General features: G+C 44.1%; 1 protein-coding gene across 5 annotated transcripts in view; it reads right to left on the bottom strand.

The window, feature by feature from the left end:
* Positions 1 to 22,493, bottom strand: part of Dync2i1 (dynein 2 intermediate chain 1) — an 80,965-nt gene extending 58,472 nt beyond the window's left edge. Inside the window, exons 1-8 of one of the 5 annotated variants that reach the window (XM_004860312.3) lie at positions 22,033 to 22,493; positions 16,465 to 16,518; positions 15,407 to 15,821; positions 11,961 to 12,049; positions 9,647 to 9,928; positions 6,889 to 6,944; positions 4,972 to 5,026; positions 2,788 to 2,853 (exon numbers count right to left, since the gene is read on the bottom strand). In XM_004860312.3, coding sequence (XP_004860369.2) covers positions 2,788 to 2,853; positions 4,972 to 5,026; positions 6,889 to 6,944; positions 9,647 to 9,928; positions 11,961 to 12,049; positions 15,407 to 15,821; positions 16,465 to 16,518; positions 22,033 to 22,047 — 1,032 coding nt within the window. In that variant the 5' untranslated portion in view covers positions 22,048 to 22,493. The remainder of the gene's footprint in view (positions 1 to 2,787; positions 2,854 to 4,971; positions 5,027 to 6,888; positions 6,945 to 9,646; positions 9,929 to 11,960; positions 12,050 to 15,406; positions 15,822 to 16,464; positions 16,519 to 22,032) is intronic. The other 4 variants (XM_087207844.1, XM_013078053.3, XM_021240823.2 and 1 more) reach the window with 4 other exon arrangements.
* Between the last annotated feature and the right edge of the window lie 4,532 nt (positions 22,494 to 27,025).

The raw sequence follows: 27,025 nt of genomic DNA, 5'->3' as shown, positions 1-27,025 counted from the left end.
ATGTCCCTTCTCACCAATCCTTTTCAACATCATACTGGAGGTCCTAGCCAATGCAATAGGACAAAAAAGAGAACTGAAGTTATGGTAATGGTAATTGAGAAGAAAGAAATAAAACTTTGTTCCCAGGTGATATGGTTGTATGTGTGGAAAATAAAAAAGAATTGACAAAACAAAACAAAAACACTTCCTCGATTCCGAGTACCAAAAAAAGAAAACAAAAAATCTCCTGGAACTAATAAATGATTACAGCAAATTTACAGGACAAGGTTACTATATAAAAGTCAATTGCTTTCCAATACACTGACAATGAACAAGTGAAATCTGAAATTTAAAACACATTATCATTTACATTTTAACATCCCCCCCCCAAAATCAAATACTTAGATGCAAATCTAACAAACTATGTGCAAGATCTGTATGAGGAAAACTACAACTCTGTTGAACAAAATCAAAGAAGAACTAGGTAAGTGGAGAGATATTTCATGTTTGTTGATAAGAAGAGACAAGACTGTCAAGATATCAGTTCTACCCAACTTCACCTACAAATTCAGTGCAATCCCAATCAAAATCTAAGTAAGTGAACTTGTAGATATCAGCAAACTGACAATGTAGGTTGTCTGGAGAGACCATAAAACCAGAAAAGTCAACATCCTATGAAGGAGGACAGCTGGAAGGCTGACACTGCCTGATGTCAAGACTTAGTACAAAGCCGCAGCATTCAAAGCAGCATGGTGCTGACTGAAGAACAGACAGCTACACTGAAGAACAAAACAGAGGGCCCAGAAATACACCAACATAAATATAGTCAGCTGATTGTTCACAAAGGAGCAAAAGCAATCTCATGGAGCAAAAAATAAACAGTACTAGAACTGCTAGACAGCCAGATGCAAAAATAAGGAAGAGAGGCTAGACACAGACCTTACACTTTTACAAAACCAATACAGCTCGGGCCACAGCCTATGTGTAGAATGCAAAGCTAAACTTCTAGAAGATAGCGCAGGAAAAAACCCAGATGACTTTTGACATGGTGAGGACTTTTTAGATGCAACACAATTCACAAAAGAAAAAAATGATAAGCTGGACTTCAGTACAATGAACAACTTCTGCTCTATGGAAGACACTGTCAAGACAAAGAGGAGACAAGCCACAGACTGGAAGAAAACATTTGTGAAAGATTATGTCTGATGAAAGATGGTTATCCAAACATACTAATAACTCTCAAAATTCAACAGTAAGAGAATAAACAGTTTAATTAAAAAATGGACCAATGATATTAACATACCTCTCAACAAATAAGATCAAAGATAGAGGCTAAGCACAGGAAAAGATGCTTAATATCACATATCATGGCAGAATGCAAGTTAAAACAATGAGTTCTGACGCCTGCCTCTCAAGTGCAAGGTCACAAGTTCAATCCCTGGTAACAAAAAAAAAACAAAACAAAAAACAATGAGATACCAGGATGCACCTACTAAGACAACTAAAACACAAGACGCTGACCACACCAGGTGCTGGAGAGGACATGGGGCAGCAGGCCTTGCACTCACTGCAGGGCAAATGCAAAACAGCACAGCCACTCTGGAAGACAATCCAGCAGCTCCTTTTAAAACTAAACATACTTTTACCAAATGATCCTGCAAGCATGCTCCTGGTATTTATTTAAAGGAAGAGAAAAATATTTATGTCCACACAAACACCTGCACGTAGATGTTAACAGCAGCTTTATTCACAATGCCCACATCCAAAGCAACCAACCAAGGGTCCTTCAGGGAGTGGGGCACCCGGACAATGGAATAGATTCAGCACAAAAAAGAAATGAGGAGCTGGACCCATTTACTACTAAGTGAAAGGCTCACGCTGCATGATCCCAACTCCATGGCACCTCGGGAGTGAACCACCTCAGAGATGGCCACCTCTGCCTCACCCCTCACATCTCCCACAGGATGCTGCAGTCACCCAGGATCAACCTTCCCCTCACAGAGGAGGAGGATACCTGTTTCTTCTTCTCTGGTTTCACACAGATTTCTGAAAATTATTATCTACTCACCATCAACAGCCTGAAGCATGTGGCTTGCGATTCCTCTGTTTAGCCTCCTCAAATCCCCTACCTTCCCTCAATTCAGATGCCCCTCAGAGCTGAGAAGGCTGCCTATACCACAGAAACCTCCTAGCCCCACAGAGGTGTGTCATCCATCCCCTCTCCTGTGATAACATGTTTCCCCGAAAATAAGACCTAACTAGAGATCAAAAATGTCATCCCCAATAAGCCTATCCTTTCGTTTCTTGTTTGTTTGTTTGTTTGTTGGGTTTTTTTCTCGGTACCAGGGATCAAACTCCAGACCTCTCACTTGCTAGGCAGGCACGGTGCCACTGAGCTACATCCTGGCCCAAACCTATCCTTTCCTTATCTGCCATTATAGAGTAGCCACTAAGCAAAAGAACAGTGAGGTATAGTTTTCTGCATGACACTGGCCACCACAAAGGTAATGACCAGCTATAATCACAGCTGAAGTTTCTTATCTGATTAGGCCTTATTTTCGGGAAAACACGGGCTATCCATTCCAGTCTGCACCCAAAGCCACACCTCCTCCCACCCCACACCAGGCCCAGCTTCAACACAAGGAGGTTGCTCAAACTGGTGCAAAGTTTACGTTAAGGTCTCGTCTACCCCTCCAGATCTGTTGTGCCATCTAAAAGGAATAATAATTATGTCAGTAAAACTGCAAATAAGACAAAGGCTGTGCTGGGATGGGACTGCGAACAAGTGAACAGACAGGTGCTCCTTACCACAGCTTCTTCAGCTCCCTGCCTTGGAGCTGACTTCCCCGCAGCCTGGCCTTCCTCACGGCTGTGCTAGAGGACAGAAGACAGCCAGTCAGCCCAAGCACGGCTCAATAGGAGTAAGACTGTGAAACTCGGGGCTTGGGGCCTTGCTGTGGCGGATGAACTGTGTGACTCAGGGCAAGTGACTCTGTGCTTTTGCCATCTTCTTTGGAAAACGAAAACCACAGTATCTACTTCATAGTGCTAGTGAGAGGACTGGCTAAAATAACGCACATAAAGTGCTGGGAAGCATCACCTGCTGTTGTCATTGGCACCGGGAAGGTCTAATACCCAAAACTAGTCAGGGTATAAATGGATGGCAGCACAATGTACACTTTGTGAGGAAAGCAGAATTATCCACAGGTCCAAAAAATACCCAAGCATCCAGCAGGCTCTCCACACATGCTAAAGAACTGAACAACAGAAATTCCGTGCTGACACTATAAAATACAGGACCTGATCACAACCTGACAGTGAGCAGCCAGAGACCAAGCTTCCCTCTGGACTCTGTCTTGGGAGAAACATATCACACATTTCATTCTTCTGGGAAAAAAGAATCAAAAAATCTAGATAGTTTTTATATGGAATATATGTTTAAAGGATACTGTTTTACATTATTTGGATTATAAATGCTGTTAAAATTAATGTCATACTTTTTACTTTGTTAGTGTAACATCTAGAATAGTTTAAATTACGAATGTGGCTCACATTATAATTCTAGTAAAAAATTCCAGTCTGGAGCTTACAGAAAAAATTGGTAGACATGAAGAAAACAAAAAAAATTATACCCTTTTATCCAATAATTCCACAATTCTACTTCAAGAAATTTACCCACAAAAAGAATGAGGCAGATCTGAATTGTGTGAACTTGAGAAATTTCCACAATGAAGTGGGAAAGCAGCACTGTACAGTACATGTTCGCGTATAAAACAAACTCCCAAATACACATATGGAGATATGATCATAAAAGATTACAGAAGAAGAAATAACAGATCACTTTCTGAGGTGAGGGTGTGGCTACAGCAAGTGAGTGGACCTTCCTGCCCCACACTTAGACGAATGAAGCACAGGCTCTCCCAACCCACTTCTGTGCAGCCGCCTGCTTTGTGCATGTTCACAGGACACAAGACACACCGAAATACGGCACAACATTGCTACGTATGATTATTTCAAGGTCAGGAGTTCCAATACAAAATCACAGAAAGAAAAATTAATCTTCAGAAATAATTCAAAAGAAGTCAAAGTATGTGTGCCACATTTGGTAGTAACAAAACCAAAAACTAGAAAAATGGTCTGATGATAATCATAACTCCACAGTGTACTATTTTATAGTTATTAAATAATCATTATGAATATTGTTCTTATAATTATGAAACGGTATAAGAAAAGACCATGAAGAAATGCTGATATACTAAGTGACGAGAGCAGCACACAGTTCGACTCCAACTCGAGGTGTTTAGACAGGAAAGCGAGTGTGTGAGGGGAGGGACTGCCAGTCACATTAGCACAATCACAAGCGTTTGGCAGACTGTGCCAGAGGAGCCTTCTCAGCCAGGCTCATGGATGGGAAGATTCTTAGCACTAACATGATTTCTTTGCTCATTAACTATTTCGTCCCAAAGGGGTTTTGGTAATTTGTGTCTAGGAATTTGTCCTTTTCATCTAACTTGTCCAAACTACTGTTAGCCAAAAAAAAGTGTTCTATCCACAGTTCAAAGTGGGACACTAAAATCTATTATTGCGAATTGTCTATTTTTCCCTTCAATTCTGTCAATTTTTCTTCTTGTACGTTGGGGCTGTCATTGGGTACATATTCATTTAAAGTGCTGTATCTTCCTGCTGCTATTTGGTCATTATGGAATGCCTGTCTCTAGCAATACTTCTTGCCTCTTAACTCATTTGATGTTAGGACAACCACTCCAGCTCCCTTATGGTTGTGCCTGATGGTTTATCTTTGTTATTGTTTTACTTTCAATCCATTTGAGTCTCCTAATCTTAAATGAGTCTCTAGTGTGCCTCTGGAGAGCCCCACTCAAATGAGCAACTGGTAAATTGTGGTCCCAGGCTGTGCTGTCAAAGGGCCGGGCACAGCCACATGGCTACTCTGAGGGGTAGGAGTCTGCCTGGTCCCAGAGCACATTGCCTTACCTTCCTCCTTGAACCTTTATCTTTCCCCTTACTTCTTACTAAATTCTCTGCATGCCTAGAAAGCAAACGTAATCAAAATTAAAATTTACTTTTCAAAAATAAAACATTTTCCACCTCAGTCAAGGCTCTTATCAATATTGTGCTTTGATTAGGAATTGCTACAGGCTGGTAAATCATGTTTTACTACAACTGTGAATGCTGAAGCCTCCCTAACATTTTTACTATTTCGCAGTAAGTCAAGACAGAAAATATCTTTAGTAGAAAAAAGAACGTATTCCAACTTCCCATGATGAATGCAATCATTATGTACTGTAAACACGCACTTAATAAAAAGTTAATTAATTAAAAGAAAGGAGAATGTATGTGTTTTCACAAACTTTTCTGTGTACAAATCTATATCCTTTAAGGATTCTAAAAATTTTCTAATTTTAGTCAATCCTGAATACTATTCTATATCTAAGATGTTCACATGTCCAAAAGAAATATTTATGCTAAAGTATTTTCTATTTTTAATATTTTATATGTTAGTTGGGACCTAAAAGATTTTCATGTTTCAAATTGATTCTCAATTTTTACAGCTTATGTTCATAGCACTCCAGTGAATCACACTAATCATCAGATACACAGAAGAAAGCAAAGCTGTCTGTTCATTTCAGCAGGTTTGCAGCCTACAATCCGGAAATTGGCTCCCTAGGTATAAGCCCTGGCTTTGTTCAAACTGGTAAACATCTGGGAAAGACCTTTAATATAAATTTCCCTAATGTGTGGAAAAGAGCTATAAGATATAGGTGTCATAACAAACTAAACTCCAGGACTTGGGCTGGGGAATGCAGCTCAGTGGTAGAGCACCTGGCATCTATCCCCAGCACTGCAGAACTAAAATAAACTCTGAGGCTTATAGGGAAAATGAATTTATACACAACTTTAATATGTAATCTTCAAAAGTAAGTGTTGGCATCATTATTTTACTGAAAGGCCACCTAATGTCACAACTGAAAGGCAAACTGAAATCCAGCCCAGGTTGGTAGCACCCGTTCCCACTGTGCCTGCAGCTATCTGAGGCTTAGTTCTTTCCCTGGAGTTCACAGTCTGCAAATGCTGGAGAGGGGAGGTTTGTGAGCACCTCACATTTACTTGCACCTACAAGAGGGTGTGAACTCACTGCAGCTGCTGAAGCTTTACGCAGAGGAAGAGACAGTCAAATGAATTATTCTCTCCAGAGTGCATACTGGTTCTCTAAATTCATATGAGCAAATATTTAAAATAATAATTTATAAAAAGTGTTATGGCTTATATCTAGATGTCCCCCCAAAACCTTATGTGCTCGTAAGTGTGGCTGTTGGGAGTAACTGGGTCATGAGTATGTGACAGTGGATCATGCATGTGTAATACTGGATTAGTCCACTGATTGGTTTAGCATAGTTTTGGGTGTGGGTGACAGATTTACTGACGAGGGAAGACTATTCCTGGTTGTGGGTGGCACCAACCAATAGGCTTGTAGCCTGGATGGAATAAAAAGGGAAAGAAGAAGGAAGGCACTGCCGCTTCCTTCCTACCTGCCATGGACTGTTTCTTCTGTATGCTGCCCCTCTGCCATGCTGTCCTGCCTTGGAACCAGTTGACCATGGCCTGAAGCCCCTACAGACTGTGAGCTAAAATAAATCTTTCTTCCTTTAACTTCTGAGTGTCAGATATTTTGTCCTAGCAACCAAAAAGTAACTAAGACAGGAAATTTCCAATCTCCTCTAGTATACCTAAAGGATAATTTGGAAGGGTTAGATCCAGAAAAAATGAAATATAACTATAATATCTTTCCATTTATTGGCTATAATTAGGCCCAATAAGAAAAGCTCATTTTTAAAGCATTCTATGAGAACTGTGTTAGCCTTAACGGTCAAGAGAATGGGTATTCCTTACTGGCTGCCAGTCCCATTTCTTCTCAAATGTGCACCTTGGTTTCTGTGTTCACCACTCTATAAAAGAGAGAAAGAATTCCATAACCACTACGTTGTATGTTATACGAATTAAGTATAATGAATAAACTCTATACAGACATGGATTCAAGTTTTAACAATACCATATACCCTACAAGTATATTTTTAATAACTATTTTACTACTTATTTATAGTAAATTGGTAACTAATATAAGGAAACTGAATGAAAATATATTAAATGATGATTATAAATTACCTCTGTGTTACAGTCATCCATTTCACATAAGCACAATGTTAATTTACTGATAAATCCGACAAGTTCCTCACATTTCTTAAAATTATGAATTTTCAAATACAGAATATAGCTACTTCACAGAACTATACACCAATAGAAAAAAATATAAGCGGTCTTTTCTTGAATTAAGTGAATTGTTAAAACTATGAGATTACAAACGAGCACACGCAGGTGGAGACTCGGGGCAGACTGTGTACCGGCCTGCGGCCTGAGGGGCACCAGGTCACTCTGACCTGTGAGGACACAAACTTTGGCTGCTCCATGAGAAGCACAGACAGCTTCACTGCATTCCTTAGGACCTGGGGTACTGGGAGACTGAACCCAGGATCGTTACGCTGAGCTACATCCCCAGCCCTTTCTTAACTACTTACCAGTCAAGTTATTTAAATGCAGGATGACTAAAAATTACATATGTTTTTATTAATTTTTATAAGAATATAACAAGAAATATGAAAACAATTTTATTGAATGTATTTAATACAAGAATCGACTGGTTGAAATGACACCTGCCTGGGCGATGCTTGGGAGAGTCAGTACATAAACAAACATGCTGCCTGAGTGATGCTTGGGTTGAACTGTTAAGTACTTAAAATTGTTAATTTTGATTTTTTGTTTTGTTTTGAAACAGGGTCTGACTACATAGTTCAGGCTGGCCTTGAAGCCACTATATGACCCAGGTATTGTGGTTTGTGTCTTATGTCCCCCCAAAGCCTCCTGCAGTCCTAAGTGGGGCTTTTTCTGAAGTGGGTGAATCTAGAACGTGTGATCCTAGGATTAAGGGCGTGTGGTTAGTAAACCTCTACACATGAGTGATTGGTTTGGAACTGCCCTAATCCCCAGTAGTCTGAATAAGAAAGACAGTTTCTAGTCTATGATGCCCCTCCCAAATTTCCCACCTCTCTTGTTGCTTTTGCTTCTTCCACTGCCATGAACTAATGCCCCTCTGACACCCTGCCTTGGAGCCAGCTGATTATGGACTGAAACCTCTATGAACTATAAGGCAAATAAACCTTTTCCCCTTCAACTTTGGGTATCCAGTATTTTCTCACCAACGAGAGAAAAGTAACTAACACACCAGGCCTCAAATTTGCAGTGATCATCCTGCCTCAGCCTGCAACAGCTGGGGATGTGGCTCAGTAGTAGAGCACTTGCCTAGCATGAGCAAGGCCCTGAATTCAATCCCCAGTGTCCCCCCCAAAGAAAAATAAAAACATGGTAATGCCTTATAACTGTGAGAAACATGACTGTTCTGACCCAAAAGAAGGGCTAGGAGCTGTAGGTGAGAGAGGGGCCCAGCAGGGCTGTGAGAAGGACAAGGGTCATGGCACTGTGGGACTCTGATTCACAACCATGACAGTGCCAAGGGCAGCAGCCCTTCCCCACCATAGGCTGTTCTCATGGAAACCATAAACACACAACATCTTCAGGGGCACCCTGGACCCTAAGCCTGGCTTGGGCCAAGACCATGTCCTCCCTGAAGGTTTGGATACCATGGTACCCCCACCCTCCTGGAAAGACTCTGATTCCTCTTTAAGGAAGCGCCATCAAGAAACAGGTTCATAAAACCACATTATCAACAGAGTAAATAAAAATAGAGCAGCAAGGAGTACATATGTGAGAACGAAAGATACCAAGTTGAGTCCAAGAAAATATTAATTATAGAGACAAAGTCATACACATTAGATCCTTTGCAATTCAATAGTTTTATATTTTTACTTTGTTTTGTTTGTTTTTTTGCAAACGTATACTATCACCCTGGCTGAAAGTCATTATTTCATAAGTTATTTGCTTAATTTCTACTTTAAAAGTATCAGCTTCCACAGAGCATGCTCATACATGCCTATAATCCCAGTGCTCAGGAAGCTGAAACAGGAGAATCACCATGAGTTTGGGGCCAGCCTGGCCTCACAGTGAGTTCAAGGCCAGATTGGACTATGTAGGAAGACCTATTTTTTTTAAAAGCCTCTTTTTAAATGTCAAATTTCAAAATTTTATGACAGATTTCCAAATCTCTGTTAAAAGTATATTATTCATAAGCTAGGCATGGGGGTGCATGCCTATAATCTCAGAGGCTGAGGCAAGAGAATCACAAGTTCAAGCCCAGCCTGGGCAACCTGGCAATTTAGCAAGACCCTATCTTAAAACAAAAAATTTAAGGGCCGAGGGTGTAACTCAGTTTGAAGGGGTCCAATCCCCAGTACCACCAAAAAAAAAAGCCAACAAAACCAAAGGTACATTCACAATATAACCAAAAGAGCTGAGTCCTACTCATTAAAAGACCACCAACTCCCTCTAGTGACCACACAGTGTAGACTTGTGTCACGTTCACCTCAATGCTGCCACCAGGCTGCGAGTCTTCCTGCTACCTGGCTCTACCTACACCATGCACTTTCCCACAAGCTGATCGAGGAGTGGGTGGAAAAGCCACAAAGCATCAACATGATACCTCAGGCTCCCTTTTCCTGGGTTCTTCTTTCGATGACCTCTCTTTTCTCTCTGCATTGCTTCGGTGCCGCTCCTCATCGACATGAAAGCTTTCTTTATGTCGCGTCTCTCTATGTCTTTCTTCCCCTTCTTTGTCAGAGAATGAGCTACTCTTCTCTTTGGAGTACTTTTCTCTTTTTTCCCTGGTGTGGCTTTTTTCACGGTGTTTCTTCCTGTGTCTTCTCTCCTCTTCTTTATAGAGCCAGTACTTAAGAGGGTTGTCTTTGCTGCTGCCATACTGAAGCTGTGGGACAGGCAGTGGGATGCATGAGAACTCACACAAGCACCGACTTTCACACATGTGATGATGAGGAAGCAGGCAAGATTTCAGAATGGCACCTCGCTGTCCTCCTCACCTCCACTTTCCTTTTGTCAAGACTCCTTCCTCACAACCCCTCTGCTCCCCTAAGGAAGCTTGACAGCCCTGGCTGTGTGGACAGCAGTGTGACAGTTTGGATGGTGACTGCCCCTGGGGCCCAGGACTGGGACTTGGCCTGCAGGATGGCACCATGAGAGGAGCTGTGGTCTTTGGGAGGTAGGGGCTTGTGAGGTCCTCACACCACTGGGGCGAGCCCTGGAAGGGGACGGGGAACCCAGGCTCTCCCTCTCTCTCTCTTCCCCTGCGCTTGTGATATGAGTCGGCAGCTCCACCATGTGCTCAACCATGACATGGTGCCTCACCACAGCCCTGAAAGAACCAGGCCAATGGTCATGCACTGGACCATTTAAAACTGGGAGCCAAAGGAAATCTTTATTCTTTTTCCCACTACTGGAGATGGAACCCAGGGGTGCCACACCTCCAAGCTATACCCCAGCCCTTTTTATTTTTTGAGACAGTGGTTCCTAAGTTGTGCAGACTATACTCAAACTAGTGATCCTCCTGCCCCATCCTCCCAAATAGTTGGAATTATACCACCTTGGTTCTTTTCTCTTTATCAGTCAGTTATCTCAGGTATTTCATTATAGGAACAGGAAGCTGACTCCTGCACTTAGCAAAGCAATCCAGACCCCTTGTAACTCTATAGCACTTCATTCTGCATCCCACCTAAGCTCCCCAGCCTGGAGTCTCCTGCTATAAGACTGACCATCACTCCCTAGGAGGGTGAGCCCTTTGGTGAACACCAAGCCTAAGTCTGCCTCATCTCTTGCAGTGATGCATTGCACCACTCTTTTTCAACCAGTTCCACACCAACGGGCAGTCTTGAAAGGGGGTGCCATCTTTCATCTGTCTCAGAACCCACAGGAGACACGGCAGCTGCTCAGTGATGGGCAGCATCTACCACCAGCAATACAATGGGTCATGATGGCATCAGGATTTGGGCTCAGACCCAGTTCTGGGAGCACTGTCAACCTGTCTCAAGCTTTCCTGTGGGATCCCTGGACTCAGTCCACACCACCTCCTTATTCTTGCACCCTGCACCCCTCTGGGGTGGCCGGTGTCTCCTTACCTCCATTCTCTCTACCTCCGGTCCAAGTGCTCATCTATACCAGCAGAGCTTTCCTAAAGAAAACAGGTGTCTCTGACCAAACTCTTCAATTTGCCACAATTAAGTCTTTACAAAAAATTTCCAAAGACCTAGAATAAGGCACACAAGTACTACAAGTACTTCCATGCCTCTGGGTGGCAAAGAGGCCTCCTCAAGACCATGAAAAAAAAAAAAATTTAGAAGCAACCTCTGTGTCCAGAAACACAGGACAAGGGCTGGAGGTGTAGCTCAGTGGTAAGAGCACTCGCCTGGTATTGTAAAAAAATCAGATATGTCAAGAGAACTGAAATACCTACATCACTGAATATTAATTTAGTCATTGATTGAACATTATAATGAAATATGACTACTCAAAAAACGTTTAAGATGTATTAAGTTTAAATAACTTACAAAACAATGAAAATCCAATTTAAGAAAAAAAACATATACACAACCTTGAAACCCCAGCACTTGAGAGGCTGAGGCAGGAAAATTCCCCTGAGTTTGAGACCAGCCTTAGCTACACAGTGAGTTCAAGGCCAGCGTGAGCTAATGAACTAATAGCAAGACTGTCAAGAAAAACAAGAAAGCAAACAAACAAGAACAACAACAACATATATATCACATTCAGATATATATCTAAACATGATCAATAATAATCTCTGGGTGGAGAATAGGCAGCTTTTGATTTCTTACTATTTATCTGTATCTGTAAATTTTCTACAACCACCTGGGCTGCTGCCGGAGTCAGCACAGAGTGCCTGCCCCACAGCCTGGCCTTCCCGGCCTCCTCCTGCCTGGCCTACTTACCTTTCTCTCACGGTATCTTCTTTCTCTGTCTTCATCTCCTCTTTCAGGGTCTTCATCTCTCTCTTTCTCTTCAATTCTCACTTTACTTACTACAAAAATGCAACATAGTTTTAATATTCCCAAATTGTAGCATATCCAAATGCCCTTCTACCACCTTGCTGCAGACTCTAATCATATTATATTATTAACAGGTAACTAAAAATATTCTTCAACTGAAATGCGTTCTCCAAACTCAAGAGTGACTGAGTTCTGGAATCTAAACTTAAGATGGAATAAAGTAGAGATCCAAATGGCCATCTAAGGGACAGATACAACTCTTCCTCCTCTCAGTTTGCTCAGGTGCCTGGAAAATGTCTGGGCAACTCTGAAATTCTAGGGGATGTCAGCCTCCCATAACGCCTTCAGGGTTTCTGGGTACCAGGGCAAGAGCTGCTCAGGCAAGCAACCCAACCAACAGGGAAACCCAAAGAAATTCTGGCACTGGTGTGTGGAGCAAACCCACAGCTCCCCAGCCTACAGGCACTCCCACTACCAAGGGACACAGAGGCCCTGATGCTAATGAAGCCAGCATGGCCCACTCAGCACGAGGCTGAGGCATAAGCAATGGTGTGCAGGGATACCCAGGAGAGTCAACCCGTTGTCCAAGGCAGCATCCAACAAGGAACCGCGGGGCGGGGGCAGGGTGGGGGGGGGGTTGTGCTTCTGAACCTGCAGGCAAAAAATCATCAGGCTTACAATAAAGGAAATCGACACTTCAGCACACTGTACACATGTGTTGAGATATCATACCAAACCCTATTAATATGTACAAGTAACACATAATCAAAAATTTTAAATGTTTAAAGCGTATTACTTTAAAAAAGAAAAAATCAACACTGTAAAAGACAGGGGAGCAAAATCAAACTTTCAGAGATCAGGAAGACAGAGTTCATTTTTTCAAAAAGTACTCACTGAGCACTGACTGCTCTCCAGGAGCTGGGACAGAGGGCAGGGCCAGGCTCTGGGTGCATCCTGAACACAAAACCCTTGTGACCCTCAAGGAGTCAGGATGAGAAGGCAAGGAATGGCTTCAGGAATGGAAGCACACTATTGTGTTACCTTGATGGGTGAGGCTCCAAGAAGGTCAGTTTGGGGCCTGTTAAGTTTGTAATCTCCATTAGACCTAAAACACAGGCAAATACACAGCAGGTATCCAGGGAGGGGCCGTTAGGGACCAAAACCTCAAAATCAGGGATAAGTGGTGTTTAAAACCATGAGCCTGGCTGGGTGTGGTGGTGGACATCTGTAATCCCAGGACTTGGGAGGCTGAGGCAGGAAGATCAAAATGAGTTCAAGGCCAGCCTGGGCTACATAGTGAATTCAAAGCCAGCCTGGACTATGTAGTGAGACCCTGTCTCAAAATAAATAAATAAATAAAATGGCCACTGTTAAAATTAATTGGTGGCAATCCACCTAACCTAACCCATTCCCAGCCATACATACAAAAAAATACACACTTATGTACACCAAAATATGCCCATTCTGTTACCCTCATTCCTAACAGGCTAAATCTGCCAGGAACCTGATGGCCACCAGCAGTGAAGTGGGCAGAGACTGGTGGTTTGGTCCTTACCCAGGCACAGGAGACAAAGACTGAAATGAGCAAGGCCTTCGTGTCCCTCACCTGCAGAGCCAGGCCTCCTACCTTTCCGCTGATTCCAAGGATTACAACATATTCCCCTTTTTCACTTCTGCTGTGGGTTTGAATCTTTATGAGAACATATACTGTTTATAGATCCCCTCCAAAAAAAACTGAAGAAATGGTGCCAGAATTCCCAACAATTTAGATAAATAATATTTAAATATTGCTTTCAATGAAACGACACTTTTGAGTAATACTTTTTACAAAAGAGCATTATTTTTGTTTAACCACAAAGGGATTAAAATTTATTGAGATAGTTTAGGAGTTGTGAGGTATGCTTGTAACCCCAGCATTTGGGAAGCTGAAGCAGGAGGATCACAAGTTCAAGGCCAGCCTGGACTATGTAGTGAGACCCTGTCTCAAAAAACCAATCCAAAACAAAAACATATTGAGATAATAAATCTAAAACATGTGGTAGCATCAAAAACTAGGGTAAATGTTTAAATTTTTCAAAAATTTATTACAGTAAAAGACACATTGTATCAATCCCCCTCACAATATTCTTCCTTGCAGGCGGGCATGGTGGCCCATTCCTGTAATCTCAGAACTAGGGAGGCAGGAGGATTGCTGCACATTAGAGGCCAGCCAGGACTACGAAGTAAATTCAAGGCCAGCCTGAACTACATAGTAAGACCCTGTCTCAAAAAAAAAAAAAAAAAAATTACCCTTGCCACCTTTGATCTGAACACACTTATCTCATCATTCTTTTTTCTTTCTTTTTTTTTTTTTTTTTAAGGTTCTGGGAATTGGACTCAGGGCCTCATGCAGCTAGGCAAGTGTTCTACCACTGAGCTATATCCCAGCCCTTATCCCATCAGTCTTGCCACTTTCTGAAGCAGTTCTAGAAGTCTTATTTCCTGGGGGGTCTTTAGTTGCACTGTCCTGGCTGTTTCAATGTCCTGAATCCATTCAAAATTTCCCTTTCATGGTCATTTTGACTTTAGAGAGGAGCCAGAAGTCACATGGCGCCAGATCTGGTGAATAAGGTGGATGAGGACGTACTGTCATGTTTTTACCATCCTGCCTTCCTGTTGTATGGCATTCAGCAGCAGCATTCACTGTATTTTTTTTTTTTTTTTTTTTAGTGCCAGGGATTGAACTCGGGTCCTTGCGCTTGTGCAGCAGGCGATGAAATCACTGAGCTAAATCCCCGGCCCAACTGTATTTTTTTTAATCACACCTCATAAAGACACTCAGGAAGAAGGACTTCCAGAGCTGCTTCAGAAAGTGGCAAGAATGATGGGTTAAGTTTGTTCAAAGCTGGAGGGGGCGTGTTGAGGAGGATTCATGGCAATGTGACTTTCACTGTAATTTTTTTTAATGTAAACAATCGCAGTACCTTTTTATCACTCCTTGTATGTTTCAATAACAAAATGCCAGCAAATAATGAGAAGCTTATTCCTTTACTCAATAAGTATTACAAATACCAGCGTAGGGCCAGGGATTTAGCTCAGTGGTGCCGCCGTCTGTCTGGCAAGCACAAGGTCCTGAGTTCAATCCCTGGCACCAAAAATAAATAAATAGATAAATACATACATACATACATACATACATACATACCAGAGTAACACACACAGAGAATAGCTGAAACATTTACAAAAACCATGAGAGAAAACAAAATGATGAACAGCACATATCTAAAGAGGGAAATACCACAAAAAGTAAGAATGTCTACAGGACACAGAGCTCACAAAACACTGTGACAGGCAGCTGGGTGACACCTTGGGAGGAAACAGCCCGCTGGCCATGGGGAGCCAGGACGCACCTGAGCGCTTCTTCTCCACCCTGTTGGGCCGCGCCTCCCGCTCCCACTGCAGCGGGCCGTGGTGGGCAGTGGCTTGCCGGGGCTCCTCTCGCCTCTCCCTCCTCTCCTTTTCCTTTTCTCTGTCCTTGGCTTTGCTGTGAGACTTCTCTGCATCTTGTTCTCGACGTTTCTCTCTCAGTCTCCCTTTCTCCCTGTCTCTTGAGTCCTTCCTCCTCTCCCCTTGTCTTTCCTGGTCCCACTCCCTGAGGGGATTCTCCTTGGCGCTTCGGGCATCTCTGTGGGGGGCCCCGTCCCTGTGCCTCTGGAGGTCAGGATCCCTGCGCTCCTTGTGGTCAGAGATGCCTGCTTCTGACTCCTCGCGCAGCTGCTTTTCTCTGTGCTTCTTCTCTTCCTTAGCACCACCAGACTGCACAGCCTAAGATTACAGGAGAAAGGGTCTCTGTGACCAGGAGAGCACATTTCTATTGATGACCTTTCTTTCTGTCAGTGCTGGGAATGGGACCCAGGGCCTGGCATGTGCTGGGCAAGCACTGTCCTGCTCAGCCACACGCAGGTCCTGATTCAATTCAACTGCTTTCGAATCCAGCAAGATGGGAAGGGACCTAAACAAACATTCTTAGAACCCTAAAGTAATTCGAGTCATGCTTAGTATTTCTGTAACTGCTGAACAGGGCTCCATGACAAGAGGCTTTTGTGTTTATTGGCCATTCAAACCCAAAATAGGACAGGATTAGAAAGAACAGGAGATAATGAAGCTGTTCTAATGCCGCTGAGGCAAGAGCCAGCAGGTGCCATTAAAACCAGGGCCCTTCCTACACTCTTGGGAACCAGGGCCTCACACCTCAACCCTGCCACACGCTGCCCTGCTGCTTGCAGGAACAGGGAACTCTGTATTGCAGGCACTGCGATAAGAGTGCCCTGGCCTCATTCCTCTACAGCTGCACCATCCTCCACATGGCTCCATCTTTGATTCACATGCACTCTAACTATGCCATATGCAAGAAGAGCCAGGTAGGAAGCCTCCATCTAGACCCCAATTGAACTCTAAGATACACTACCCAAAGGTGTCTCCTGAGATCATCTGTTTTCCAAGTATCATCTTTGGTTCGTCTCTAAAAAGAAAGTATAAAGTTAGAATTTTTAAAGTGTAAAATCACTAATTACTAATTTTGTCTGCTGTCATGAGCTGCTTTTCATTACACTATTTAAATTGATGGTAATTGATTCTTGATATGCAAAAAAGTACTTGTTTACCTACTGAAATACAGTTGATCTTAGCCAAAAGGCTGAAAAGCGATTACCTACTGAAACAAAAGATGGTTAAATACAGATTTTAAAAAATTAAACTGGGTGTAGTAATGCATTCCTATAATCTCAGCATTCAGGGAGGATGGAGCAAGAAGACTGCAAATTTGAGCCCAGCCTAGTCAATTTAGCAACTTAGGGACACCCTGTCTCAAAATAAAAAATAAAAAAAGGGGTGGGGATGTAGCTGAGTGCAAAGGCCTTGGGTTCAATACCTAATACTGGAAAAAAAATAAAAAGAAAAATTACTTACCTAGCTTAAAATCACCTATAACTGTTATAAAATGTAGCCTTTGGCTACTTCAAAATCACTAAATGTTACAAAATAAAGAGAAAAGCTTACAACGACAGCCAAAGAGGTCAGGAACAAATATTTTGTGGCTTTAAAATACACTGCGTCACCTTGAGACCATAATGTTAAGTGAAATAAATCAAACACACAAGCTTAATATCCCATGGTTTCTCTTACATGAGAAACCCAAACTATAAATAAAGAGGAAAATAAAAAGATAGATAATAAGAAATAAAGAAGGGGACCAAGAGATGGAGGAAGGGGAAGGGAAGGGAGTGGAAGGGAATGTAAAAAGAATTAAGATGTGTTTTGGGGCCAGGGATTTAGCTCAGTGGTGCTGCCGCCTGCCTCACAAGTGCAAGGCCCAGAGTTCAATCCCCGGTACCAAAAAAAAAAAGAAGTGTTTTGTACAGTAGGACACCCCACAAGTGATGCAACCATTCTGGACTGCAAACGCCTACCAATGAAAACCGCAATGAGGAGACACACACCGCGTCAGTTTCCCTCAATGGCCACAGTCATCTCTCTGTCCCTCCTGCTGTGCCCACCGGGCAAGCAGGTGGGGTCTGTGTTCCTGCTACAGTGGGGCCATCAGGGCAGAGGGACTCAGGACGCTGCTCTAGGACTCAGGTGAGGGCAGGAGCAGCTGCTGGGTGGAAGCCAGGTGATGTCTCTGCCAAGCACCCTCAGAGCCCAGAGTCAGCCCCAGAGGCCAGAAGTGAGAGAGCTCGGAGCCCGCACGGTGTGCTCCACTCTCCCAGGCCTATGTCCTGCAGCTCCGGCCAGAGCTCACCAAGCAGAACCGTGACGTCCCCACCGTGCCTTCGCCACGTCCTGACTCTCAGACACACAAGCAAGCGACAGGGGCTGCTGCTGGCTTGCACAACAGAGTTCGGGCTGGCTCTTCATGTGGAAGTATGGACAGACAGAAACGCCAGATGCTCTACTGAGTCAGATCTACCCCTGAATCTCATGGCCCTTATTAAAGGTCATGGGCTCCATTTGCCATGAGGACACTGAGGCACAGAGAAGCTAAACGGCTTCATCTCTAGAGACCCACACATTGCTAGGCACATGACAGCAACTGAAAAAGTTCCTGTGGAATGAATGAACAAATGACAGTCACTGTGAAAAAAGCCTGCTGATCCCACGGAGCGGCCCAGCAATCATCTGTTTGCCTGGGGGCACTTAGGAGCCCACAAGCTCAATAGTGTCCCCATCCTACATGAAAAGCCACATTCACTCAGCAAACATACATGGGGTCCTTGCACACACAAGCTCTGCACAGACAGAAGCCACTCTGCAGCCTGCAGTAACCTGTACTGCACCTTTCTAATGTTTGCTGGGATCACAGTATCTGCACCTGGTCAGAGAAGCTGTCTTTCAAGCTTTCTCTCCACCCTTCCTCCAGTATGGTCATGTCTCTGCATCTCTCTGAGGCAAGAACACATCTCACCAGCTGTCTTCCACACCTGGTATATCCACCTCTCCAATTACCGGTGAAGCACAGATCACATCTCTCTAGTGAAACCCCTGCCTTCAGGATGGGTTGGTTCAGCACATAACAGTACCTTACCGAGGTCACCCATGAAAACATGAACTATGGGTCCCTGTGAAGGAGCACCTAGGGCAGTTAGCTCATGAGCCACCGAGCTGCTCTAAGAATGGAACGGGAAATGCTAAACACAGCACAGTGGCCTAAGAGCAGTCTGCTAATTCTCCAACAACCCCCCCCCCTTGTACATCCAGCCCAATTCCCCTTCCCATAGATGACGGAGGATTCAGTGACTCGGCCCTAATGATGAGAGCGGGGTGACAACTACCTGCCTCTGGGGCTCACACAGTATCCCTCACTGGAGGAGAAGCAGCTGCCAGGCCATAAGGACACAGAAACACCAGCACCACAGGTGGGGGAGGTGACAGTAGAAGGGAAGCCATGGCCCCATTAAGCATTCAGATGACATTGTGATTGCAAACCAGGGTTCCACCCAAGCCATCCCAAATCCTTCACTACAGAACCCTGAAGCATAATCAGTGACACCGATTAAGGCCACCCCTTCTCCACCTTCACCCTCTGGTTGGCATTTCCCTGTCACTTCCCAGTGGCATTTGTCTCCCTTTGCTTGTGAAATCATAGCTTTTCATTCTGGGGTACAACTGCGTACAGAAGAGAGAAGCTTGTCGTGCACCCTGGACACAGGTTCCTACCCTGTGTAAGCCTCAGCTTAATGATGACAGTAACCTCAGCTGAGCAAATCAATCAAGGACAGCTTCTTGCCTAAAATGAAATACAGTGGACCCTCAAGTTACAACCAGCCCAACATATGAACAACTTGGGTTAATTAGGTTAATGGAAGATTCAACTGCCTCTTATTGTCTACAGTGTGTACCCAGGTAAACACACAGATCTCAGCTATATTGACTTAAAACCAACCCCCCCCCCCTCAGGAAGCAATCAAGTTCGTAAGCCAAGAGTTCACTGTAACATTATCTCTATGTTAGTTTCCCTTTAAGAAACACTGCCTTCAAGGTATAAATGACAAAGGGGCTTAATAAGTGTGTTCAAATGAAAAGCAGAAGTAGTCCAAATGAAAAACACAAAACTTATCATGAGTAAGTCACTAAAAAATCTCCCCAAATATGGAAAATTAGGGAAAGCTGTCACAGTGAGCAGCCTGCTTTTATAGATGGGAGTGGGATGTGTGGGGGTGCTATGTTGAAGTGTGCAGATGCCTAAAACTACATTGTGGTACATTAACTGGATACAGGAAAAGACTAACTGACTCTCCAGGAACATTTTTCTCTGAAAAGGAGTTTAGGGATCTGGGACTGTATTTTCTCTACAGGTCCAGTCACAGGCTGGGTCTGCAGTGAATTCTACTGACATAATAACGATGTGTCAACCTATAAACAAATCACAGCAAACTTAAAGTACAGAATAACTCATGGGAATAATATAAAGTTGATAGAAGTCAATTTAAGGAGAAATGGAGGTAATTTATGGCAGCAACTTCCTCTCTCTCTCTCTCTCTTTTTTTTTTTGGTACCAGGGATCGAACTCAGGGGCTTGCGCTTGCGATGCAGGCAGCGGAACCACTGAGCTAAATCCCCGGCCCCAAATGCCAGCAACTTCCTAATCTTAGAGAAATGTTGTAAGATACTAAGGGTGATGTAGCACAAATTAAGTGAACAAGAGGAGAAAAAAAAATTTAGAAAAGAGGGTCAGGAATAGTCTCCAGCTATTCATGAGGCTGAGGCAGGGAGATCACAAGTCTGAAACCTGCCTGGGCAACTTAATAAGCCCCTGTCTCAAATTTTTAAAATAAATATTAAAAGGCTGGGAGTGTAGCTCAGCAGGATAATACTCCTAGGTCCAATTCCCAGTTGCACACAGAAAGAAAGAAAAAAAGAAAATAGGCAAAGGAGGAAGAAATGTATTCAAACTAAGTTCTTCATCTTTTAGTGGGTAAAAAAATAACACTAATTAACACTCAGTTAAAAACAGTGGGCACCATCCTAAGCACTTTCAAATTTCATCTCAGTGCCATCAACACTCTGGCTTGCTCCTATTACCCAGCTCATTTTACCAACCAGGAAAGAAGTCATGTTAAGTAACTTTCCCACACTCACAAAGGAAACTGGAATTCAAACTCAGGCATCCAGACTGCTATCTTAACCTCCAGAAGCTGTGGCATCTCACCATTTACATCTAAAGTGGAACTAAATTTACAAATGGTTCTGAAGTCACACCAGCCACATTCCTGGGGCTGAGGAGCATGCTCAGGCCTGGCACTACCAAACTGGACCAGGCAGACACTGAGCATTCACGGCGATCCTGCACAGGACATAGCCGGGCTCCACTGCAGCTCCAGGATGCATCTCGGCTGAACTCGGTTGGCGAAGAAAGGAGTCAGCATACACTAGAGTAACAGAGGCAACCACCGAAGAACTAAATTTGAGTCACGAGGCCGGGAGTGGTGGAACACGCCTGTATTCCCAGCACAGAGACAGACTGAAGTAGGAGGATGGCAAGTTCGAGTACTCCCTGGGCAACTTAGTGAGGCCCTGCCTCAAAGTGCAAAGGGGCAGGGGGGAACGCGAGCTGGTGGTGTAGCTCAGCTCAGGGGTTGAGAGCCCCTGGGTTCTATCTTCAATACCGCAAAAACAAAAACAAGAGTAATCAAGACTCCTTCACCTTATGCAGTGGAAAAGGAAGCTTTCAAACGCTGTACCAAATACTGTTTGGACTTTTAGAGTTACATCAGGAGAGAGCCTGAAACGGAGGTGTCCTGTGCTTTCCCGAGGTGCTCAGCCCTGCCTCAGCTTCCCTTCCTGCCTCTGAAAGGGAACAGATGAGAGGTGGGGCAAAGTGGAGACCCTACTGCACACCCCGTGCTTGCGCCCGCCGGACACACCTGGCCTCTGGGACACGCCCCTCAGCCCACCCCTGGACCCCAGCCCTGGGACACGCCCGCAGACCCGCTCCAAGACAAGGCTGCTCACACGTCCCTTTGGCCAAGAACTTTCCAAGCATTGATCCCCGCTCAAAGATGCTCCTATGCCATACCCCTCACATCCACCTCGGACACGCCCCAACCCCACCCCTCACATCAGCAGCACACACGCCCTGGGCCCGCCCCTCAGACAGGCCCCTAGACCGTGCTCCACGCACTTCCCCCAAGCACATCTCTAGGGTCCCCCCCAGACCCCCCCCACGCGCCCCCTTACATCAGCCCGCCACTCACACCCCGCCCCCAGACATCCAGCAACTAGAGCCCCGCTCTAGGACACCTCGCGCAACTCCAGCAGCCCGGGATCTCCAACCCCAGCCAAGGAGAAAACGCTGCTCCAAGAAAGGGACTGAGACTGCTCCTCGCACCCACAAGCCCTTGCCCACGTCCTAGGCCGGCTTCCCTCGAATCCCTCGCAGGAGCGTGAGAAGCCCAGCGGTCCAGAACCGGGTGCAGGCCGCATCACGCGGCGAAGGACGCACAGTATTCTCCTTCCCAAGACTTCGCCACGCACCGACCTTCCCAGGTTCCATCGTTTCTCCCGTCCTCGAGCGGCCACGATGCCCTCAGCTCCGGCCAGGCACGGATCACCTGGGAAGAGACGAGCCCGCCAGCTCCCCCACTCCCCTGGCCAGCCAGGGCCTGCTGCAGGGCCTCTGCCTGCCTGGGGCGTCCACAACTCCTAGCAACCGACAGGCTAGGGCAGCGGAGTGCGGAGCGACCGCTGCCCGGCCTGCTCTGCTGCCCTCCGGCGTCTGCGCCTCACCCGGATTCCTAGCAACTTGGCAGGCCGGAGCAGCAGAGGACCGAGCAGTCACAGTCTGACAGTCTCCCGCAGCAGCTGCCAGTGCACCTGCGCCTCCCCGACTCCTCGTAGCAACCCGCAGGAGCTGGAGAGGACAGACCAGTCACTCCCAGTGCGCTTGCGCATTCCCTATTCTTAGTCTCAGCGAGGCCGGAGCTAAAGAGGGTCTCCTGCTCACTTCCGGGTCCCAGTGCGCCTGCGGAACCGAGACTCCTTGCAGCGCCAGGCAGGAGCAGCAGAGGGCCGAGTGGTCGGTCGCTGGTCTTTCTCCCCCCCCCCCCCCCCCCCCCCCGCCTGTCGGCCTTTTGTGGGGCTGGTATCCCAGCCTCAGTATCTCCCGGGTGCTGTGACCGTGACCGGGAGAGAAGATGGAGAGAAGAGCTTTACATTTAAATAGGGCTTTGCCTCTTAGGAATTCTGTCCCCACGTACTGTTTTAATGAAAATGCCCAAGAAAGATAGATGGGAATCAAAGTATTTGGAAAATAGTTGTTGAAAGAGACTTTATAGAAAGCATAAAAGAAAGCAGACAAATATCCTTTGGCTCGGCCTTATTCTACTTACAGCTTAAAAACACAATGCCAGTCTTCAGCAAGACCTGGGCCGAGGTGGTCTTCAAGTCTCCTGCCGCGTCCTCACAGTGAGGCCTAGGTGCCTGTGCCAGGGGTGCTCTGAGCTTCTGGCCCTACGTCTTCCTGCAGACGGGAAATTTATTTTGGCCGCGCTGCTTTAAACTGCATGCTGTTCTGAGCCACCTGACAATGCAGGCAGACAGCCACAAGGTAACAAACTCTGCTCCTTGTCTTAGTATTATCAAAGCCAGTAAGCCTTTCGTATTTGTTTGTGCTCTGTTCCTATCTTCACTTTCATTCATCAGCACATAAAAGGAAGGCAGGAAAGGTAACTTTGATAACAACTGTGATTTATTTAGTGGCTGTCCCAAGCACGTAGTTACCAAACTAAAGTGCTAGCCATTTGCTAATGCACCTCATTCCCATAGTGTCTTGTGTTACTGTCTTTTACGTGAGACCTCAGCCAGAAAGGATGATTCACTTGCATGACTTGGTGAGGCAGGTGGCGGTCTGATGCCAAAGTCCATCTCTTAACCACTACTGTCCCAAACAGCTGATACTGGAAGGCTTCATATTCTGTTCACTGTGACAATGGATAAGAAATAAAGCCACCGGCCACAGTATTAGAAGAGGTCATGGGGCCGGGGATTTAGCGCAGTGGTGCCGCTGCCTACCTTGAAAACACAAGGTCCTGAGTTCAATCCCCAGTACCAAAAAAAAAAAAAAAAAAAAGAAGAGGTCACACACTACAGGAATGATGACCCGTCTCCTTTACCTGCAATCACAAACTCCTGTCAGACTACCTCCTAACTATGAACATGTCAATTTTTCTTTATTCCAGTCCAAACCAGCCCATTGTCCACTGCAAGCAAAGCTAGCTAAATCGCCCATCACTTCCAACCTCTTTGGCACTCTTTCATCACCAAACAGAACAGCTCAAAGCTCACCAAATGCATCACATCTACAGAGCTCTGCACTGCTTTCTCACTATGTCCCATTATTTGCTGAATAAATAAAGTTTGGTCTAGAGAAGAACCTAAAAAAATTATTCTTTGAATAGCTCCTTTGCTAAGGGACTAGTCTGCTTCCTGCTCATCATCAAGGGTCATGGACAACAACTAGTAGACAATACCAGGAGGTAGCACATTTGTTTGATCATAGCTTCACAGGACAAAAGGACCTTCCAACTAATAGACCCAAAGACCCACTGTGAACTATTTTTATACATAGGTTTAAGGAGGCATGGACAGCCATGTAGCAATGTGACTGGACAGAAAGGATGTCCTAATGGTTAGAGAATAAGGGAAGAAACCAGCAAGGCCTGTGTGTTCAGATTCTTCTTGGCCTCTTTGTGCAGCAGCTCATTCCCCCAGACCCTTTCTGGAATTCGGAGGTCTTGTGATGATCTTTATCAAAGTAGGTCAGAGAATTTTTTTTTTAAGGGTAACTGGGAAAAAGATGAAGAAGACGAATGTTTCTAAGTTTCATGTTTTATTTTGTGGAAAAGATGTTCTAGTTCTTATGGCCTGCCTTGGGGAACAGAAATTCTAGTTGCTACAGCCTGAGGTACAAAGGGGACAGGAGGAAGGAACTTTGAGGCTCTAAGCCTTCCTCTGAGGCTTACACTTTGAAATATTTTCTGAGTTCTTGCTGGGGAAGAAAAAAGGAGGTTGTTAGCATGAAAGGCAAAGATGCAGAGTGTGTGCTCCCACCCTCTACAGTATAATACCTGTTGCTGACTCCCCCAAACATCCTTGCTCCAGAACTTAGACCCCAATACTTGCTTCTCCCTGACCCAGGAGCAAATGAAGATGAACGACACAGAGACACAGAGTCAGCTTAACGTGCTGGCAGCCAGAGAGTGTTGGCTCACTTTGCCTTTTTTCACCCAAACATGCATAATCAGAGTAACACAAGATTCATCTGGTTTCCAATGTGCATTACATACGCCGGTAAACAACTTAACCTCAGCTCTCTTAACTTTTCCCTAGAGCCTGAAAGATGCAATCAGACCTGAGTGCAGCCTTTCTCCTTTGTGCTCATAGAGACCATTTCGGCCCTAATTCTCCTCTGGTCCTTGACAAATATGAGGTTTTGAGAGAAAGAACCTCAAAGTAGGAAGGATTGACCTCACACAGAAAGTAGCACTTCTCTGAAGCTCTAGAAAATTTCAAAACAAAATAATTTCCCATATGACTGCAGAGATGGTGAATGAAAGACATGATTAGAGACTCTAGAACAGAGACAGATTAAAAACATAGATGAGCTCAGGACCATGATGTAAGCCATGAGTGCCCAGCATAGGAAAGAAATGGAATCCATGAAACAGATTTCAAACAGAGATCCAGGAGATTAAAAACTCAATTGAAAGTATTCACAGCAGAATGAGCCAATGTGAAGATAAAATATCAGGCATAGAAGACAAGATTGCAGTTAGTGACCATTAAAAGACAGATTTCTTAAAAATAGGGACCATGAAAAATCAATCCAGCAGCTGCTAGATGATAGAAGAATAATGTAAGACTGATAGGAGTCCACGAAAAAGCAAGAGAAAGTACAAATAACATTAAAAAAAAAATTGTTCACAGAAGTAATGGCAGAAAACTTCCCAAGCAGAGGAAAAGAATTTTACATACAGATAAGTGACGCATATAGGACTCAAGCTAGCCATGGTAAAAAAAAATCTGCACATCGACATATAATAGTCAAGATTCCAGAAACCCAAAAACAAAAAATTACAAGCAGTTAGAGAAAATAAATCACATACAAAGGAAAGCCCAGTCACAGCAGACTTTTCAACACTAACCCTCAAATCAAGGAGAGCCTGGAGTGAAGTATTTCAAGCCCTAAAAGAAAATAACTTCCAACCTAGATTGATGTATCCTACAAAACTATCTTTCAAAATCGATGGGGAAATAAGATACTTCCATGACAAAGAACACCTGAGAAACTTCATGAATACCAAGCCAGCACTCAAAACAATTCTAAACAATATCTTAGAAAAAAAACAATGAGGGTCACAACTCCATGAGGCCCAACAGAGCGAAGCCATAAGGCAAGGCAAGAAATTAAATGAAAAGGGGAAAAAATAAAAAAAGAGGAAACAACAGGAAAATATCATGACAAGAAAGAGTCAATACATATCAGTTATAACCTCAATTCACCAAGCAAAAGAAATAGGCAGAATGGATTAAGAAGCAAGATGCAACAATACACTATATACAAGAAACACACTTAATTAAAAAAGAAATTCACAGACTGAAAGTGAAAGAATGGAAAACAATTCTCCATGTGACAGGAACCCAGAAAAAACCGGGGTAGCTATCTTCTTTGCAGACACAGTAGCTCTCAAACCAAAACTAATCAAGAGGGACAAAGAAGGTCACCACATCATTTTAAAGGAAAAAATCCAAGAGGAAGAGATAACAATCAAAAATATATATGCATCAAATACTAGTGAACCCAGCTATATAAAACAAATATTAATGGACATGAAAAACAAAATAAGCATAAAAGTAGTGGGGGACCTGAATACCCCACTGTCACAAATAGATTATCTAGACAAAAAAATCAACAACAAAATACTTGAACTGAACCAAACTTTTGAACAAATGGACTTAACAGATGGCTACAGAGTATTCCACCCCACAAAATCAGAATACACATTTATCTCAGCTGCACACGGGTCATTCTCCAAAACGGACCACATCCTAGCTCACAGAACATGTTTAAGTCAATGCAAAGGAACTAACATTATCCCCTGCATATTATCAGACCATAGCACAATTAAATTGGATATCAATAGCAAAGGAAACCACAAGAACATCACAAAAAACATAGAAGTTAAATAACACCCTCCTGAACAACCAATGGGTCACAGAGGAAATTAAAGAAGAAATTAGACAGTTTCTACAATTAAATTATAATACCAATACAACATACTAGAATGTATAGGACACAATGAAAGCAGTTCTAGGAGGGAAATTCATAGCAGTGAATGCCCATGCTAGGAAACAGAGCAAGCTCAAATAAACAACCTAATGCTGAACCTCAAGCTCCTAGAAAAAGAAGAGTGAGACAAACCCAAAGCTTGTTCAAGGGAGGAAATTATAAAGATCAGAGCAGAAATCAATGC

This window comes from Heterocephalus glaber, unplaced genomic scaffold, assembly GCF_053883595.1.
Source record: "Heterocephalus glaber isolate CG9 unplaced genomic scaffold, H.glaber_assembly_v1.0 deba00000818, whole genome shotgun sequence".
Lineage (NCBI taxonomy): Eukaryota > Metazoa > Chordata > Mammalia > Rodentia > Bathyergidae > Heterocephalus > Heterocephalus glaber.
Note: the sequence above shows the minus strand (reverse complement) of the source record. Positions and strands in the feature narration are given on the sequence as shown.